The 18,678-nt window shown below is 52.6% G+C and overlaps 2 protein-coding genes across 2 annotated transcripts; both read right to left on the bottom strand.

Annotated features, from left to right (window-relative positions):
* Positions 1-1,959: 1,959 nt before the first annotated feature.
* On the bottom strand, positions 1,960-6,001 carry HOXD10 (homeobox D10). The gene has a single exon (XM_063595676.1). It carries the CDS (start codon positions 5,257-5,259, stop codon positions 4,153-4,155), a length of 1,107 nt encoding a protein of 368 aa, XP_063451746.1. The 5' UTR covers positions 5,260-6,001; the 3' UTR covers positions 1,960-4,152.
* A 2,707-nt stretch (positions 6,002-8,708) lies between these two features.
* On the bottom strand, positions 8,709-14,585 carry HOXD11 (homeobox D11). The gene is made up of 2 exons (XM_034954558.4): positions 13,726-14,585; positions 8,709-12,966 (listed from the first exon to the last, which is right to left on the bottom strand). Exons 1-2 carry the CDS (start codon positions 14,507-14,509, stop codon positions 12,731-12,733), a joined length of 1,020 nt encoding a protein of 339 aa, XP_034810449.1. The 5' UTR covers positions 14,510-14,585; the 3' UTR covers positions 8,709-12,730.
* Between the last annotated feature and the right edge of the window lie 4,093 nt (positions 14,586-18,678).

The raw sequence follows: 18,678 nt of genomic DNA, 5'->3' as shown, positions 1-18,678 counted from the left end.
GTGCTTCGTCTTCTCCGATGATGCTGGAAAGGCCCTGGAAGAGAACACGCCACAGGGCAGAACCCAAATGCTAGAGCAGCTTGCTCCCGCCCGCCGCCTCAGCCCTGCCTCAGCGAGTCTCCCCGGGCAGGGCCGCTTCGCGCGGTTCGCACTTAAAGGCCTCGGAGGAGACTCCCAAAATGTCTAAAAAATTCGGCCGAATGGCTAGGTCCTTGGGCCACTCCCTTCTGATTTTTTTTCCCCCTACAGAGGTGAGGTTGAGCAGCCTTGAATCTGAGGGAAATGCCCATTGTCACTCCCAAATCCATGGTACAAAGCCTCGGAAGCCCGGCTGGGAGCCCAGACAAAAGCGGCCGGGGCGCCGGCAGCGGAGGGCATATTCCTCGCTCTACAAGTTGCCCAGCTCACCCTTGGAGGGCTCCCGGCCCACCTCCAGCCCCGAAAAGGAAGCGGGTAAATGGCTATTTATGGCCTGATTGATTACCTTTGCCAATAGCTTTCTGATTTTGTTCCAGATGGGATGCCTTTGCCTTGTAGCTCAGGCTTTCCTCGGATACATGGCCCGCTATCAACAACTAATGGTGTTCCCCACATGATCGGAGAAACGGCTAAATAAAAATTACCCTCCTTCTGCCCAACCGGTGTTAAGTCTGGGGCAAAGCTATTACAACGTTTTCAATCTAGCATTGATTCCAAGCCCTCTCCCCCACCCCCAGGAAATGGCCCCCTAAAAGAGTTCTGTCTTGGAATGTTCCTGGTTTGGGGGCGGAAGTTTAAAATTTTGAATGCCAGTGTCCCAGAGACTCCCTGGCTGAGGACTTATAGCACCTAAATGGATCGTTCTTAGGGAAACATTTAAAGGGAAGAAATGGAAAGGATGTGTTTTGTAAAACTGCTGGAAGCTATTTGAAACTGCAGGCAGGACCTCGGGTAACGAATTTTCTGTTAGCTTTCTCCTGCAAGGCCTCTTCTCCCTTTTCCCCGACAGGACTAGATAAGTCTGGGCTCTCTAGTGGGGATCCTGTCGAAGCCGGTGGAAGCTGGTGGGAGTCTCCTGGACCATGGCAGCGAATGGAACATTAGACTTCATGGGAAGTCATGTTCATTTGCAAAATTTTCAGTCACCCTTTCTGCATTTTCTTGCATCCCAGATGCAGCAGTTCCCACCAGCATTTTGTAATTAAATAGAGGAAAGACTGACTGGGGAAAATCTTTTCATTTCTTCCTTTAAAAAAATTTCATGTGGGCCACTAAAAGGTAATGACTGAGCATAAAACCTGTCCACAAGGAGATCAAGGCAAAGTGGGATGGGAAAACTCACCCATCCTCGGCTTCTCTGGGGTCTGGCTGTCTTGCACTTGGGATGGGGGTAGGGCTGAGGGAAAGGGGGCAGAATTGGATCCGCTGCAGTGCTACACTGCTGTTTGTCCTTGCTCCTGTAATGGAGGCCGGCAACTTCCAGGTGGGCAAGACTAGCTTCAACCTAGCCCCTGATGATTGCTCGCCAGCCAGAAATCACCAAGACGCCACTGAAAGCATTAAAAACAACACAACCAAAACCAAAGAGGAGAAAACACACAAATGGGAAGCTTTGAGGAGAAAGTGGCTTGGGGTATAGGCTTACTTACCAGGTTCAGGCCAGAGGAAAGCTCACACCCATTGAGAGCGCAATTATGTTACTATCACTGGGGACTGGGAAAGGAAAGAGGAGACTCCCCTTCCTCCTAATTATGAAAACTTCACTCTCAAGCTAGCTTATAATTCCTCTCCCCCAACCACTGCCAAAATCCAACACCCTAGGCCTTCTCCAGCTTTTCTCCCCCATCTCCCTTCCCCTACTAGTCTATCACTCCCCTGCCCAAATGCCCCAAACAGGGAGTGTAACCAGAAGATAATCTTACCATAGGCTTTAATTTCCAGCATAACATATTTCCATTTCAGAAAGCAGAGGGAGCGAACTCATTTCCAGAGTTTATTGCATTATACATGCAACCAGAACATGCACAGAAAGGACAGGTTGCTGTTGTACTTCTACCAAACCACAGATGCACCACAAGGGAAAGGCTACAAGGCATAAATCGTCAATATCCCATCTCACCAAGGACAACTGCTAAATTCATTTGTGAAAAGATACATTGTAATGTGCTTTTTAAGTCCCCCTCCCTCCAACTTGTGAGTTTTCTTAATCTTTTTTTTAAAATATATATGTCATTTTTAAAGTACTGGATGTATTCAAAATGCCATGAGTTCATGGACTAACCACACACATAGACCTTTTGTGTTAGGAAAGACATGAAAAAGTCACATTGCTGGATGGATGGATGGATGGATGCTCTACAGTTCCAATAAGTTAAGACCCAAATGAAAATGCGCAATAATAGTTACCCTGCATTACGATGAAAAAATAATAAATTACACGTGCTAAGTTTATATATATATATATATATATATATATATATACTCATAGGGATTACAGATCACTTGCAGCACGAACATAATGACCCCAAAGTCACATTCTAGCAGGAAAACAAAATACAACAAAACAAAAAACAAAGAGCGGTGAAGGTTTTGTTTCCGCTTTCCCAGTCCTCCAGCACTGGGCCCTGGAACGCGGTGCCCCCTCTCCAATCCTGGCCTCTGACCGTCCTCAGACCGGCCTCAGACCTAAGAAAACGTGAGGTTGGCGGTCAGTTCTCGGATCCGGTTCTCTCGGCTCATCTTCTTGAGTTTCATTCGGCGGTTTTGAAACCAAATCTTGACCTGCCTGTCGGTGAGGTTAACGCTCTTACTGATCTCTAGGCGGCGCTCGCGGGTGAGGTACATATTGAACAAGAACTCTTTTTCTAATTCCAGCGTTTGGTGCTTAGTGTAAGGGCACCTCTTCTTTCTGCCACTCTTTGCAGTGAGCCAATTGCTGGTTGGTGTATCAGACTTGATTTCCTCTAACAAAATTAAAGGGAGAAGAAGAAAAAAAATCAAGAGGTTTTTTTTTTTGTTTTTTGTTTTTGTTTTGGTTTTGGTTTTGGTTTTGGTTTTTTTCTTCAGACTGTTCAAATGTACCCTTGGCCGTGACCCTGCTGGCAGCCAGGCCGCTTTGGAAAATGCTAGTATTAAACATTACTCACATGAAGTGGGCCTTGGAAGGGAATCTTACATTGATGCCACATTACTTAAATGACATGATGGCAGGACAGTCTGCATTTGGGTTCTCGCTCTCTCTTTCAACTTTCTCACTTGTACAAAGCATTAGTAGAATAGTAAACTTTCCAGATCTCCCCAGCAACATTCTAAGGGTTCAGCTCCTAACAGGGACGGAGGGGAATACGCCACGATCTGGACAAGCCTACCAACCCCACTGCTGCCTCAGGTCCCTAAATCTGCCACTTCTTCCCCACCTCTCCTAGGTAGTCAGGAAGCCTGACAGTCAGGTTTATAGGTGCCCATTCTCTTTCAAAAGATAAATGGGGAAGCGAGACACATTCCCCCACCTTGCCTGGGTATTGTTGCATTCCCCAGAATTTCCTTAATTTTCATGTCTTCTTGCCCCCACACTAAAGCATTCCCCCAGAAAGGGAGCCCCCTACTGTGGCCCACCTCTAAGCACTGGGGGAGAGGAGGAGGGTTCCTTCTCAAAAAGCCAGATCCCTGGCTCTTTGCCTTAGCCCAGCCCTAAGGCTGGCCTTGCAGGGAGGGCGATGCGGGTTCCACTCTCCCCCTCCGCCTTTGCCCTCTTTGCCGACGGATTGCAAAGCCTGCAGCACTTTTCCTAAACAAAGCCAAGGTTACCTAGCCCAGCAAAGGCGGTAAGCCCTGTTTCCCAACTCAAGCACCAACCAGCCCAGCCATCTCTTTCCCCTCACCACCCCCAAGCTCGCAGGATGCGGGGTGCATACACTTGAACACGAACACGGTGCCCTGGATCACCTTAACATGATCATTGGGATCAAGGCAAAACTGGAACTGCAAATCTGAGCAGGAGAAAAGAGGCTCTGGGGTCGTGTTTATGAGCCGCAGGTCTCCTTTGCGCTCTTTTGTTGTGTTCAGGTCTAGCTCAGGAAAAATAAAACCGGCAAGCTTTTCCTCTGCCCGGGCGCCATCAGCGTGGGGCCAGGACTGGCGGAGAGGGCCAGGGCAGCAGGGGAGAAGCGGGGACTATCTCAGGGCTGAGATCACCCCTCTAAAACCAGGCGGAACAGCACCTGCCAAGTCGGGCTCCGGCTCGGCGCTGGGCACCCCGGCACTCCCTCTCTGCCGGGTTCCCGGGCTGCGCGCCCCGCTGGGGTGGCAACTCTGCTCATACCGACCTTTGCTTTCCTTCTCCTGCACTTCGGGACTGGACACGGAGACCTCAGCCAGGCAGCTCCTCTCTTCGGGAAGGCCGCCTTTGGCCTCGGGGCTCTCCACCTGGGAGACTTTGGTGGGCTCCTGGCCGCTCACGGGCTCGTTCATCTTCTTTTCCATCTGCAGCTGGGCAGCGGAGAGCTGCGGCTTGGCCGCGCCACGAGGGTTGAGCTGGAGCATGACAGTGGAGCTGCCTTCGGGGCTATTATTGTACTCTTGGGTTTTCCCGGTGGCGTAGGTCTGACTCAGTCTAAAATATCCAGGGACGGGAACCTCAGGGTTCTCAACGGGACAAGACTCAGGGACCAGCCTCTGGTACGAAGGGACCTCGGCCGAAATGAGTTTGTTGCGCTTATCAGAATACATGCAGCAATTGGATTCTTCCTTAATGTTGGTGGTGAAGGAGCAAGTGGGGACTTGCTGTGTAACAGGTTGCTCTATTCGACAAGATCTGTTCGGATCTGTCCAACTGTCTACTTGAGGTATATAAGGATGCACATTCATACCCATATTTTGGTGGTTCACTTCTCTTTTGGCCAGAGACGGGAGCAGTCCACAGGTTTGCATTCCATAGGTCCCCATGTCTGCGCTAGGTGGTGGCATGTACATGCTGGCGCTGCTGGAATAAAAACTGTCACTCCTGCAGGCACTGATCAAGGAATCTACTAAAAAAGTATTAGCAGCAGGAGAGCTGTTGGGAAAGGACATTTTGGGGAAGAATTTGAAGAAGAGAGATTGTGTCCTTTGTAGGCTGACATCTCTAGGAAAACATTCCCCGTGTAATTGTGGATGCCTCTGCCGACCACATGACAACCAAGCCAATGAGATTTGAAAATGGCCTTGAGCCGCAGCCTCCTCTCGGGTCACGTGCTCCAGAGCCTGGCCGGCCGGCCGCGTAAGCACGGACAACAGCGACATCTACTACGCGCCCGCGATAGTGCGCGCTGGAGACAACCGGCCCAGCGCTCTCCGGCGCCCTCCCGTCCGCCTCTCCAGGGCTCGCTCGGCCAGCCCGCCCCACTCGCGTCCCCCGCTTCGGCCCCTGGGCCCAACCGGCGGAAGGAAAGTCTCAGCTCTAGGGGCCTCCAAGTGGACACGCACGGACGGGGAGGGAAGCCAGAGTGCCCTGGCGCCAGCGCACAGAAGCATTCCCCACACACACACCCAGGCAGAACGCGCTTAAGAGGGCCGGGTCCAGGACAAGCGGGTGGGGGCGCAGGCTGGTTAATTTAGTCCCGGGCAGCCTAGCGGGAAGGTGAGTCGGATTCCGCCCTGAGACATCCCATCCCAGGGGTCCAAAGGAAAGATCCCTTGGGGCTAAGAAGCGGCCAAGGTGTCTCTAGGAGGGCGGAGGCAAAAAGGGCCGCGAGGGCCGGGAGGCCAAGCAGCTGGCCGGGCCCGGATCCCCATGGATGGGTCGGTCCCGGCGTTGTCCTCCCGCTCGGTCCTCCTGCCTGGCTCCGGGTTCCTATGCGCCCCGGCGGGCTACACGAGCCTTCGGCTCTCAGAGGAACCACACCCTGACCTCTGCGGGGCCGGACCTCTGGGAGCTTTCAGCCCAGAGACAATTCTTTGCCAGCAGTTCACTATCCGCGAAAGCGTCCCTTGGGCTCCCTGCAGGAGAACTAAACAGAGGTTTCTCTCCCCACACCCTGATAATGGAGGGAAAAAAGGAAGGAAGAAAGGAAAAAATAATTTAAGAAAAGGGGAAACTCTGACCCTCAGAATCCAGAAGTTTTAGAAAACTGACTGGGCCAAGAAGGACAGAGAAATGCAAAGGTGTCATTTTGGTTCTTCTGCAAAGAAAAATGTTTTCCTTTTATGGATTTTGTAAAAGCACTGGTTTCTGACAAGTGCAAGGTACAAAAGGCTGTGGAATTTATTAATACATATTAAGAAGAATCAGGGCGATCAATAAAATTCTCATCTACATTCTTGGGCTACTTGGTAATTTTCTTGCTTCTGAAGGTTTTTAAAGAGTTATGCCCGCTGTTGCCACACACAGGAAGATACTTTATTAACAAATCAATCGAGACTTTGTAAAGGATAAGATTAATAGTTAAATTTACCATAATGGCGTTCGCTTTATGAATTATTGAAAATTATACTATTGATTTTTTTCCCTTCGCTGCTAACCAAGAAGGTCAATTTTTGTTTTAATACAAATTGTCAAATATTAAAAGCTATACTTTTGTCAGAATTTGAGTTTTACAGTTTTGGACAATTCCTAAAATTATTTGACAAGGCTTTGCTTGGGTAAGGGAGGGGAAGGAGGTGGGAATCTTAGTTCTCTGTTTCCTTTGGTGAGGGAAACTTCTATAAAGAGGATATGGTCTGGGGTTGTGGTCCGGCTCATTAAAGAACCACCACTACCACCACTACCACCACTACCACCATGGAAACTCAGAGTTTTATGAGAAACTTCAACAACTTCCTCCCTCCCTCTCTTGTTGCAGGCGGGTGAGCCGCCCTGCGGAAGCCCGGGCCTCGGGGCAGCAGCGGGGAGCTTTAACCTTGATTTCCAAAGACTTGCCCTGAGTGAGGGGCCGGCCAGGACTTGGAGCCGTCCTTCGGCCTGCCAGGTTCCCTTCCTGCCAGCCAAGAAACTAAAGCGGCCCCAGAAACTCTGACCATGAACCAGTTCTCAGTCCGGGAGGGCATCTGTGTTCTCTTTTCCCCGTACTCGCTGGGGCATAGGCTGGCCTTGGATTTCAGGCCCAGAGACTGAACTTGTGGGTAAATTGGGTTTCCACCTCAATAGAACATTTCTTTGGGGCCTGATGTTCATTAAAGCGCCTCAGCATTCTGGGGGACCTAGTAGCCCGCCCGCTCCTTTACAAAAACCTTTCCCAAAAAACCCTTTATCCCTCTTCCCAAAAAGGAATCTCCCCTGGCCTGGTTGAAACAAGCGTTGAACATTATTTTCGGCCTTGGGACCGTTTCGCCTGTTCCCTCTCGGTGCTCTCGCCCAAACAATAACCTCTTTTTAAAAACTCCGCGGTGGCAATGAGACAGACCTTTTAAACCTTTACGCAGCTGTTCAAATACAACATCATTGTCAGGTTAAAAGCCTGGCGCCTCTAACTGCTTTGGCTGCAGCATCCCAGCATAGCCTGAGGTTTAAACATTACCTTTCCACAGGGGTGGCTGTTTTCGAGCTTGGGGGTGGGGGTTGAGGATGGCAGGAAAAACAAAACAAGACAAAACATAACTTTTGACTCTAGGTTGCTAAGGTACTGTTCAAAGCTAACAGCCACTGACCAGCGCCCTGAAATTTGCTTTCTCGCATAGTAGAGATCTTGTTTTGAGCCAGGGCTAAGTGTGCCCAAAGCTGAATGAAGTGCCCGCTGCACTCGCTTGCCGCAGGCGCCCTGACACTAGCTTGGCGCTCCAGCAGTATCGAGTGTCGCCCTTTTGCCTCTCGGCCAGGAGAGCTGCTGGGAACTTGTTTGCCCAATTTTCCCTACTCTAAGAAAGGCAAGACTGTTTAATCTAATCGGGAATTTTATGCCCATCAAATGCCCTTTCATAATCTTTATTTATACATGAAGAAAACATACAGGCTAAAAACAAGCAATTCCTTGCAGACGGGTAGGTCTGCAGTGAGCCAGAATAGGCAGGATGTGTCTTCAGAATTTGGGGACCTTTCCATTTCAGCTTTCAGTGGCTTTGAGCTCAAAGTCACTCCCATATTGGTTAGAGTTAAATAGGTTTTTACTAACAGACAAAAATGTGTATATCAGACATAATTTTGAATCTGTTCTCACAAAATTCTATTTTTTATCTTTAAAATTTCTGCTTTCAGACCCGCTCCTTGAGACAAGAGATTGTCAATATTTTGAGATATTTTATCATTAAAAAATTGAGCAAGATAGAAATAATACAAAAGAATGATCCGAGCCCCAAAGGATGGAAAGTGTGCCTAAGACTCTAAGGCTGAGGTGAGACAAATGGAATAAAAAGGCAGTGCTCTACAGGCCAGCCTTTATTTTGCTTATGAGTATTTAATGTAGCTGATGTTTTCGATCATCTTTAGATCAGTTGGAGCAGTTACCATTAATAATAAATCAATATTGCACCATAAAGGAGATGAATACCCATATTTGTACCAAGACGCCCTTCTCCCTGCCACAGTTCTTTCCAGGGAAAAATTAAAAGAACAGCTTGAAAAAGAAATTAGCATTTGTAATCAAAAAGTGGCTTGCATCTGCACTCTTGTCTCCTGGAAGAAAAGTTGAAGCCCTGGGCCTGAGTGGACCTGTGGGCTCTTAGGGTTACCCCGGATTAGGGTTCTGAGCCACCTCTGGGCTGTGTCACTCTTTGGGGACAGAGCGGATGGAGTCAATTAAAAGCTGTCCTCCCCGGGCGCTCCTCCGGGTTGCACTGTGCACCTCCAAGCCAAGGTGAAAGGAAATCTAGGGGGCAAATGGGGAGTCTACCACCAATGCAATAAGGGGTCTATCCAGACGTGCAACAAGGGCCGTCGGCCGGAGAACCTCCTTCTGCACAGACACAAAAGACTCCTACTTCGCGCATTTCCCTTCCACTTCAGAGTCTGAGACCTTGGCGCCTCAGGATCCAAGGCCACTCTCCGCAAGCCCCACACACTCTGAAAGATGGGGGTGGGGAGAGGTCTTCAGCCCCCAGAGGTTCTGGTCTGATCCCGGTCCCTTGTCAGGCCCATCTTGGGCGCAGGGAGGAAAGGAACTGCAGACCGCTGAGAAGCGGTGTTTCGCAGGCGGCTGCCAGCCAAGTCCAAGGGGCCCCCGCACAGCCAGATGTGCAGCCGCTGGGGCCGCCTTGAGAGGAACACAACGACATTTAGGGAGGGCAGCTCTCACTTCACATAGACCGAGGACCCCGTTCAGCCTCGGGAAAGGTAGCGTCACTATAGACAAGCTGGACCGGCGGTCAGACTAGTGGAGCCAAGGTTGCCTGCGGGGAACACCCACGCCACTCGTTGGAGCCTCGCCGGGGGGCTCACTGGAGCCCCGGCCTCCCTACCAAAGCTGAGGCCAGCTCCGGGAGAGGGGCAAGCGGCAGGCCCCAGGGCCTTTGGTCCAGGGCTTGGAGGGCCAACAAGGCCAGCGCTAATTCTGGGGGTTGCAGGCTCTTCACAATGAACTTCGGGGAGGGAAAGGGGGCAGTCATCCTCCCTTAGAGAGGCCAATGTCCGGGAGCCCTGTCTCCTCTCTTGTGAACTCCGAACGGGGACACAGGCCTTCCCCAAGGTCAGGGGCTTTGCTGGAGGAAGGAGGGCACGCAAAGAATGCACTGCTTCTGAGAGCCACAATTCAACTCTGCTCAAGACCGGCGTGCAACTTGGAAGGGGGGCCAGTGTTCTGTCAAACGCAAAGCCCGTTTGCTTCAAATACATTCCCCGTTCCACAACGCCTTGAAGTATAAACGTTTCCCCCGAGTGCCTGCTGCCTCCCGTGTCCGCATCAGCCCAGCCCGGCCTGGGCACACCAATTCACAGTCCTGCCGGCGCCACCCGGTCGCCACTGGTAGCCGCGCACTCCAGGCACGGCCGCGGGCTCCCAGAACGATTCTCCCAGTCCCCCATGCGTCTTATTTTTTTCTGAGAGACATTTGGCTAAGTGGCCCGCTCCCTGATCTGTTATAAACAAAAGCCTTTTAATCATCCCAGGAGGTCTGAGAGAGGGTAAAACCGATGAAGGTTTTTTTTTTTTTTTTTTTTTTTTTTTGCGGGGGGTAGGGGGATGTTAAGTAGGGGGTGTCCAACCCTAGACAAGGCTCTCCACACTGAAACCAAGAAAACTGATTTTCCCTAATTTAATTAACTAACAGTGGCTATGGTATCTTTCAAAATGCATACATTTATCTTTTAAAACTCTGCTCCACACCATCTGGTTATACCAAGGTATTCTTTTGCAACAGCTTTGTCTTTAAAGAGACAAAGATTAGGCTGTTTCGTGAATCTAGTTGCTCCGTTTTCTGTCTCTATACAACTTCTCACACCTCATGGCTGCTTAGAACAAATAAATTAGCAAACACCTTAGCTGCCGCCTGTTTCTAAGGGGTTGAGGTCGCCTATTAGAATCCAGTGTTGGACAGACAAGGTACCGCGGCCTCTTGGTCAAACGCGGCTTCTGGAACGTGAGCGCGCCCTCGTGTGGATCTCCAGGCCCCTGCAAACGGAAAATGGTATCTCGGGTTCGGCTTGCCTTGGGTAGTGGGCACACAAGCTTGCTACGTTTAGATGCAGTTTTAAAAAATAGATGGAAACAGAAAGAAAAAAAACAGTTTTAAGCTCATGGAACGATCATACTATTAGGGCACTGACATTTTAACCGATGTCTAGAATACCAAAGGAATCCCCTTCTTAACGATATTTTTCGATTGTAGGCTTTGTTTCCATTGCATCTTTCACCAAAGGATGCTTTTAAAAGCATTATAACTATATTTCCTTTTGTTCCTTATTGTAGAAAGTGCAATAATTTATTTCACAGGGTGGCAAATTGCTTTCAAATTTAATGAAGGTGTAAGGTTGCACAGAACTTCCTCTTTCAAAGGCTTGATTTTAAAACTGTAGTTCTTCATTAAAGCAAAGGGGACCACTATTTAAGACCCCCCGCCAGAATTCTCAGCCTTTCCTAGCTGTAGTGAAAGCAGCTAGAAGGCATTTTAATCTAATCAGTATTTTTAAAAAGAAGTTGACTGCTATTGCATTACACAAACGTTTGCAGGGAAATTAAGGTTATTGATCCTGAAATTAGGAATTTTCTTAGATTTATGGTGAGCTCCTGGTATGATTTTGTGTGGTCATAAATGTGTGTGTGGCTCTCTATATGTGTAAGCATGTATGTGTGAGAGTGGGTGGCAGCTGAAAATCAAGAAGAACCTTAAGGCGCCTAATTATTCAGAAAGGTTAAAGGTGATGACCTTGACATTTTGGAAGTTCAAAGGCATACATTTATGCACTTATTTTTTCCTTCCCAAATAAGGCTTAGCAATTTTTTAAATTGCATTTTGAAGTGCATGACTCCTTGGAAGATGCATGGGGTACTGTGCATTTATAGATTTATATTTTGTCTTTGGGCTTAGGAGAGGTTAAGAGTCATAAGATTCACTTCACTCTTTTCAGAGAGAGAGCTTTTCTCACTTCTCCAGTTTATTGCACATTGCGGAAATCTCTTTTGGGCCCACCAGGTGTATAATATAACCCAATTAAGCTGTTTAGAACTTTGGCTTTTATGGTGTTGTCTAGACAGTTCAAGGTTTTGTAAACAGCCTGGCCTGGCCCTGCAACATAAAGTGCAGTAGAGCCCTCACCACATTCTTTAACTTGAAGCGATAAATGCCGTGAGAGGGTCTGCAGCTCCTGGCCCTATTTCAGTGGGGGCAGGGAGGGTTTACCTTCCCCGCTCCAGGTCCACTTATGACACCAGCAAGCCCTCTCCACCTACTGATGACTTCCTTTTCAAAAACTTCTCCCTTCAATGGAAGGTTCTAATTTGGGTTTCTTCTTTTTTAAGGGACTGTGGCTCCTTGTTAGCTTGTAAGAGATCATTTGGATTTTCTAACCAGTTTTTAAAAATGGTTGCTGTCTTTTCAGAAATCCCAAGTTCACTAGACTAGGGGTGGGGGTGGGAGTTTGCTTCATAGGTTCCTGCTGCCCCAGCCTTACTGCCTGGAGAAGGCAGCACCAGCATTGCTTGGTCACATCGTCAATTCAGAAATTCATCACTAACATGATTTTTAAAACCAGTGTAACCTAGAGGTGGTGGGAGGGTACGACTACTATTTTAGTGGGACTAAAAAGTATTTCATTCGATTTTCAGTTGCATGGGTTCTGGCCACTAAAATATCCTAAGGAGGCACTAAACCTCAAAGAGGAGAATTCATACAGTGTATTGAAGCTGTAACCTCCATTTTACTAGAAACCATTTATTCACACAAAAAAAGACAGTGACTCATGCCTTGATATGACAGACTAAAGGTACATTTCCCAAAGTTTAAATAATCTGCATTCACCGAAGAGGAAGGAAGGGATCTCTTAAAACTCAGAGCAAAACACCAGCGCCTTCTAGCACCCCCAACCCGGCCCAACTTCCTACAGACCCCGCCGTGTCCCCACGAGGACTCGGAGAGGGGGAGGGGGAACGACAGCACATTGGCGGTAAAATTGTAAAGGGACGTTTGCATTTACCATTTTCCCCTTATTAGGATCCGCTCGGCCAAGTCCCGGCCTCGTCCGCAGGCTGCAGTGGTCGCTGGAAGGTCCCGAGTTGACCGTGGGAAGGAATCGTGAAGTTCCACAGAGAAGAGACGTCATTAAACCCAAGGACAGTGGGCCTGCGGAGAGCAGGCTGGTGGGAAGGAGGGTGGGTGAGTGGGGCTGGGGAGGGGGCGCTTCCTGGAGCTCTCAAAATAAGGGGTTTCCAGTGAAATACTGCAGACGGTCTCTGTTCAGTTTCTTTTCTTTCATCCTGCGATTCTGGAACCAGATTTTGACTTGCCGGTCAGTGAGGTTGAGCATCCGAGAGAGTTGAAGTCTTTTCTCTTTGTTTATGTACACGTTAAAGAAAAACTCGCGTTCCAGTTCGCGGATCTGGTACTTGGTATAGGGACAGCGCTTTTTCCGGGACCGCTGAGGGGCAACTGCAAGGCAAAGAGACCAAGGGGTGAGAGAGGCCGCTGCCTGACAGCCCCCACCCGCCCGCCCGGGCCACTGAGCGAGGGCCAGGCCCTGGCCCCGTTGGGGACGTTCTCTGCTGCTGCTGAAAGGCCCTGCCTGCGTCGTGGGGGATGATATATGGGCGGGCACAGGAGAGAGTGCGGGCGTGGACATGTGTTCACGCCCGGACACACACACACACACACACACACACACACACAGAGCCTGGCACGGAGGTGGGGAAGCAGAGGGCAAGGCAGGCTCTAAACTGGAACCTGAGGGAAGAGAGACAAGAGCAGGCCCGCCGGGGCATCTGCTTGACTCCAGCGGCGCGCGTCAGCTAGCGGCTTGGATAAAGTCCAGTGCAAGGATCAAACTCCCCCCACTTCCCCACCCCCCGCCTCTCTCCCTTAAAAGCAGGAGGCTCCGGTGTATGCACTCACACTGGCTTGAAATCTCCCTCCCTCCCTCCCTCCATGGTATCTAGCAACCCCCTGCCCAAAACTGGGAAAAGGCTCTCTACAGCGATTAATGTCCTCCTCGAAGTCTACCTTAAGCCCACCTAAATTGGTTTCCTACCATAAACACACTTTACAACGGCCCGGGAAATCTTATAGGATGTATAAACCTCTTCGAATGCTTATAAAGTAGCACATAAAAAGGCGCAAGCAGAGGGAGGCCCCCGCCGCCCCCCCTCCCCCGCGGCCCCCGGGCCCACTGCTTGCCCAGTACCCGGTGCCTACCTGCGCCGCCGCTCTTCTCGGCCCCCGCATCTCCCGGGGGGCCCTCGCCGTCGCCACCGCTGCCTTCCGCTGCCCCCTTGGGCTCCGAGCCAGGGGTCGCCTTGGTGCAGGGACTGCCCCCGCCGCCACCAGCCCCGGTCTTGGGGTCGCCCTTGTCGGCTGCGCCCTCGGGCTGTGGCGGCGCGGGCGGCGGCGGGGGCTGCGGCCCGGCGAACGGGGGCCCGGGCGCTGCCTCGTAGAACTGGTCGAAGCCCTGTGGCAAGATGCCATTGCGGCCCACCGCGCTGTAGAAGTTGGAGGCGGCGCCCGCGGGGCCGTGCGGCGGCCCCGGCGCAGCGCACACCGGCTCAGGCGCCTTGAAGAGCACGTCCGGCCGGCGGCCCGCGGGCGGGAGAAGCTCGCGTTGCATGGCCGCCTCCTCGGCCGCCGCGGCCGCCGCAGCCGCCGCCGCCGCCGCCGCGTAGTAGGGAGCGTAGCCCCCCGCGCCGCCGCCGCCCCCGCCGGGGCCGCCCCCGCTGCTGCCGCCCCCCGCGCCGCCGCCGCCGCCGCCGCCGCCGCGGTACGGCCACTTGGCGCGCTCCAGGCCGTAGTCGCGGAAGGCCACTTCGCGCACGGGCTGGACGTGCGGCGCCAGGTTGGAAGAGTAGGGGAAAGTCATCTGGCAGGACGACGGTTGGGAAAGGAACGAAGGCTTGCTAGCGAAGTCAGACGGGGCCACATAGTAGGCGCAGCCCGGCAGGTACATGCTGGCTGCGCTCTGGCCGCACTCGTCAAAGTCGTTCATGGCTCCGCGGCGTGCGCGCCAGCGAGCCCCTGGCCGCTCCCCGCGCAGCCAACCTGAGCCATCGATTGCACAAGAGGCTTGGGCCAGGATCAACTAAGCAAAAATCCCCACCGGGCGCTGACGTGCAATTCATCTTGATTGATTCTGGTGGTAATTATGTCACGTGACGCCATGAAGAGAAATGTCCTTATATCTATATCAACGCTCGCCAACACGCCCCGGGACGGCTCCTGGCGCCGAGACGCGCGCGCTGGGGGCGGATCGGCTGCCCTCTGCCGCCAGCTCTCCCCGGGCGCTCCCTGACCAGGCTGGGCCTCAGGCCGGTCACCTGCGCGCCGCTGGCCGCTGCCACCGCTGGGCGCATCTGCCACCGCCCGAACGGGCCGCCCGCCCGCGTCCGCCCTCCCGCGCCGCTTTAAGTACGCGGACCGAGGCCGGCGGGGAGGAGGAAGGAGGGGGAAGAGGGGGAGGAAGGGGGAAGGGAGAGAAGCAGCGAGCAGAGGGGGGGAAGCCCCGGCTCCAGGCTCCCTAGAAGCTAGGAACTAGGTGTGAGGGTGTGAGGTTCCGAACCCCACCCCCCTTACTGCAGCCGCTCCCTCCCCCGCGACTCTGCCACCCTCTGAAGCTCACCCGCCTGGGAGCTTGTTGCTTCTTGTTCACCGGGCGGGCGTAATTTCGACACTCTCCAGGGCGCAGGGAGCCCTGATTTACATATTTCTCTGCCCAGCGCGTTCAGAGCGGAGTGACTTGGCTCTTTCCGGTTCTGACCCCAAGGGTGCGAGTGCTGGCCTCGGAAAAACCCAGGCCATTCACCACGTAGGCACTCACCCAGGCCGGGGCCTTCGTGCCCACCCGGCTCTCTTCCCTTCTCTCTGGTTTCCCTCTCTGTTCTTGTGTCTCTTTCTCCTTGCTTGGTCTCTCTTCAGTCTTCTCCCTTCTCTCTCCTGTCTTCACTTCTCTCCTTCCTCTTCTTTTCCGCTTTCCTTCTTCCTTCCTCTTGCTTTCCTGTCTCCCTTCTCCTCTCTCTCTCTGTCCTCTCATCCTCTCCCCTCCTTTCCTCTAAGCTGTGTGTCACTGTCTCTGTCTCTCTCCCCGTTGCCTCTCTGCCTTCTCCTTCAGCACTGAAGCCAGGAGGGGGCTCAGCCCGTGGTCCCCGGCCTCCCTAGAATCTGGGGAGTCTGGTGAACAAAAGGATCTGGAGTCCTACTCTCAGGGTGCTTGGCTTCCCGCTGGCTCCCCACAAGAGACAACCCCCTCATACTCGAACCTTCGTCCTCCTCACCCCTCTGCTTTCAGGCCTAGCCTGGGTGTCCGCCTTATACCCAGACCCTTCACTGCTTCGGAGCCCCGCCAAGGCCTGCGCATCCATGCCGCGTTTCCCCGAGGCTCTTCTGGTACCCTTGGGTCTGCATGGTCACTTCAGCCCCTCCCCCAAGATAGGTTGTCTCTCTAAGGGCTCTCAGCGGAGCCTGACTCCCTCCTGGAGCCCCTCTGTGTCACCTGGCTCTGAGGCAGACTCTTCGTGGGGCACCCCATCCGCTCCCCCAAGGCCTCACTCTCCTCCCAGCCTGCCGCGACCCTCTCCTAGCCCATGGGTCCAGGCGAGGCCTGGGATCCCACCTCCGAGAGAGCAGACGCTTTTCAAAGGTAAACCGTCTCTTCCCAAACCCAAATCCCAGAACCGAGGGCAGGAGGCTGCCCCTTTCCCCAAGATTCCTCCGCCCAGGCAATCCCAGCGCTGGGGCCTGGGCCTCAGTCCTATACCCAGGGCAGGCGGCGCTGGCTGTGATGCTGGTTCCCTCCCTGGCCCGGGCTGCTGCAGTGCCGGTGCTGTGCGCTCTGCCCACCGTGCGGACAGACAGAGAAAAGGCGGGTGGTCTGAGCTAATATCTATTTTCTGGCTGATGTACCCCCCCTTCCTCTTTTTCTCCTCCCTCCCTTTCTCCCTTCCTCTCTCCTTCCTCCGCCCCTTCCCATGTCTGCTTCCCTCCCCCAACACTGCGCAAATAGGTCTGTGGCGACTGGAGGGCATCGAGCCTCCCCCAACTAGAACTGCCCATCTTGTGTGCTCCCTCCCCGCAGCTGGCACCCCCGCCCAGATTCCAGCTGACATTCTTCTCCTCAACCCAGACCCCCAGCACACTTATCTGCCTCCCCATCTCCATCCCAGGCCCAAGCCTCTCCCTTTCGGGCTCGTGGTCGACGCCCCTGGATCTCTCTCCTAAAATGGCTCCCTGGACGCTGCACACTGGCCCTGCGGTAGCTCAGGACCCAGGGCAGCTGCGAGGACTTCAATCCGGGTCTTTATGTGTCTGGGGGTTCGCAAAATTCTCGCACCTTCTCTCTGCTGGCGGCACGGGGTGGGGTGCAGGCAGCCCGGCGCCCCCAATATGGAGCCTGCTGACCGCCGAAGAGGGAAAAGGGGAGGACGAACCATTCAAGTTCAACGACATGGCGACGGCAGCTCCGGCGGGAGCAGCGATTTGGCGGGGGAGGGTGAACCATCTGCAGTGGCGCGCCGGTGCATAGGGGAAGGGGGCGGCCGGCCCCTTTCGGCTCCTTAGCGCGGACCCTTGCCCCCCGACCCACTCCACAACCCAGAGCGCTTTCATTCCAGTCCCAGCCCGCTTGGCTCTTTGGCCCCAGCTCCCTCCTAGTTCCTACCCCAATTCCCCAAACCCAGGGAAAACCGCAGCCTCCGGACCCGCGCGTCCCGCTCGAGAACCTACCGTGAAGACCCCGGCTCTGTGGCCTTGTCCTTGCCTGCGCGGCCCCACCCGAAACGCAGGGAGCGCACCAGGCCTTCGGGGCGCAGCCAGCCGCTCCGCGAGAAAGAGCTTTCCGCACAGCGCCGGGACGCGATGCGGTGATTTTGAGCCACCCAAGATAAGACACTAACTTGACCTTAACTTTGTCAGGGCGCCCCTGGTATCTGGAGAACGTGAACAGACACTGTCTGGCAGCTCTCGTAAAAGCTGACTGGGGAAGGGATTCTGAGTCATTTCATTTATTGCCACTACAGTTCTGCAAGAAAGCTTTTCCTCCCTGCCAAACTTTAATTATTTATGCTCTTTTAAGAAACGAAAGAAGAGAAATGCAGGGAAAACACCCAGAGCCAGTTCCTTCCCTGCAGAGCCTTCGGAATGGACTTCTTAAGTCAAGCGACTGGAGAACAAAAATATGGGGAGATCACCTTTGTCTAAGGACAGTGGGGCAGTCGCCTTGCCCTCCCCCACTATCACTGAGGGGGGAATGCAGCTGGGAGAGGCGGGTGAAGGGTGAAGGGGCATCCCCCCACATGAATATTTACAAAGATTCCAGATTTCTCTTCCACCCGCCGGCATCCCGGAAGCCTCCTCAGCCCACCTCCCTGGGGGAGAACCCCCAGGCCTTAAAAGCGTCCCCCCTTCCCCGCCGCCCTCTGAGTTCCCAACTGATTGAATGCCAGATGAAGCTGTTTTTTTCTCGTTTTAAAACCGTTTTCTTGGTCAAGAGGCCCGCTTGGACTGCAGCATTTCAGAGGACACATTTGTCTTTCTGAAGGGAATGTTGAGCACTCAGATTTTAGCGTCCTTTCTCTTCAGCTTTTTTTTTTTTTTTTTAACAAATTTCCTAGTGGTTCCAAATCTCTGCGGGAACCCGGGCTATGGAAGGAGACACCAGAGTCTTTGTATTTGTGTGAAATAGCAAACAGGATAGATTTGGAAAAGACTGCTGAACCAAGAGATATGCTTTTATATTTAGAATAATTTAATTTTCTTTGAGGAGTGATCTCCATGAATATCCCCTCCCCCCACTCATCCCAGGCTAAAGGGAAAGAACACGATGATTTAATGATATATTTTGGAAAGAAACGGCCTCCGTGTTTTCTGTCTTAAGGCCTGGATCTGAGTTCATATGCTTTCCTCCTCCTTTCCCCAGCCTTCCGAGGGCTCAGTGCGGCTTCAGCCTTTGTTCAGTTGTTTTTGAGGAGGCAAACCTCTGAATGCAGACTCAGACTTGGAGATCCTACTCTGGGTACCATCGCCTCTATGTGCCCAGCCAGGTGGAGAATCCTTTTGAGCCATAGGGCCTTGGCAGCTCTTGCTTCTTTCTCTCCTATTGAATATATATACATATAGGTATATATAGTTGTGTGTGTGTATACAATTAAAGAACAATTAAAAATT

This window comes from Pan paniscus, chromosome 13 (genome assembly GCF_029289425.2).
Source record: "Pan paniscus chromosome 13, NHGRI_mPanPan1-v2.0_pri, whole genome shotgun sequence".
In the NCBI taxonomy this organism is placed as follows: domain Eukaryota; kingdom Metazoa; phylum Chordata; class Mammalia; order Primates; family Hominidae; genus Pan; species Pan paniscus.
This window is presented reverse-complemented; position numbering and strand designations above follow the sequence as displayed.

Bases quoted from the DNA above. Each gene is read 5' to 3' on its own strand.
- HOXD10 (XM_063595676.1), bottom strand. From the start codon at position 5,259: ATGTCGCTGTTGTCCGTGCTTACGCGGCCGGCCGGCCAGGCTCTGGAG.
- HOXD11 (XM_034954558.4), bottom strand. From the start codon at position 14,509: ATGAACGACTTTGACGAGTGCGGCCAGAGCGCAGCCAGCATGTACCTG. The intron at 12,967-13,725 runs GTAGGCACCGGG...TTTGCCTTGCAG, and splicing joins CGAGAAGAGCGGCGGCGCAG to TTGCCCCTCAGCGGTCCCGG.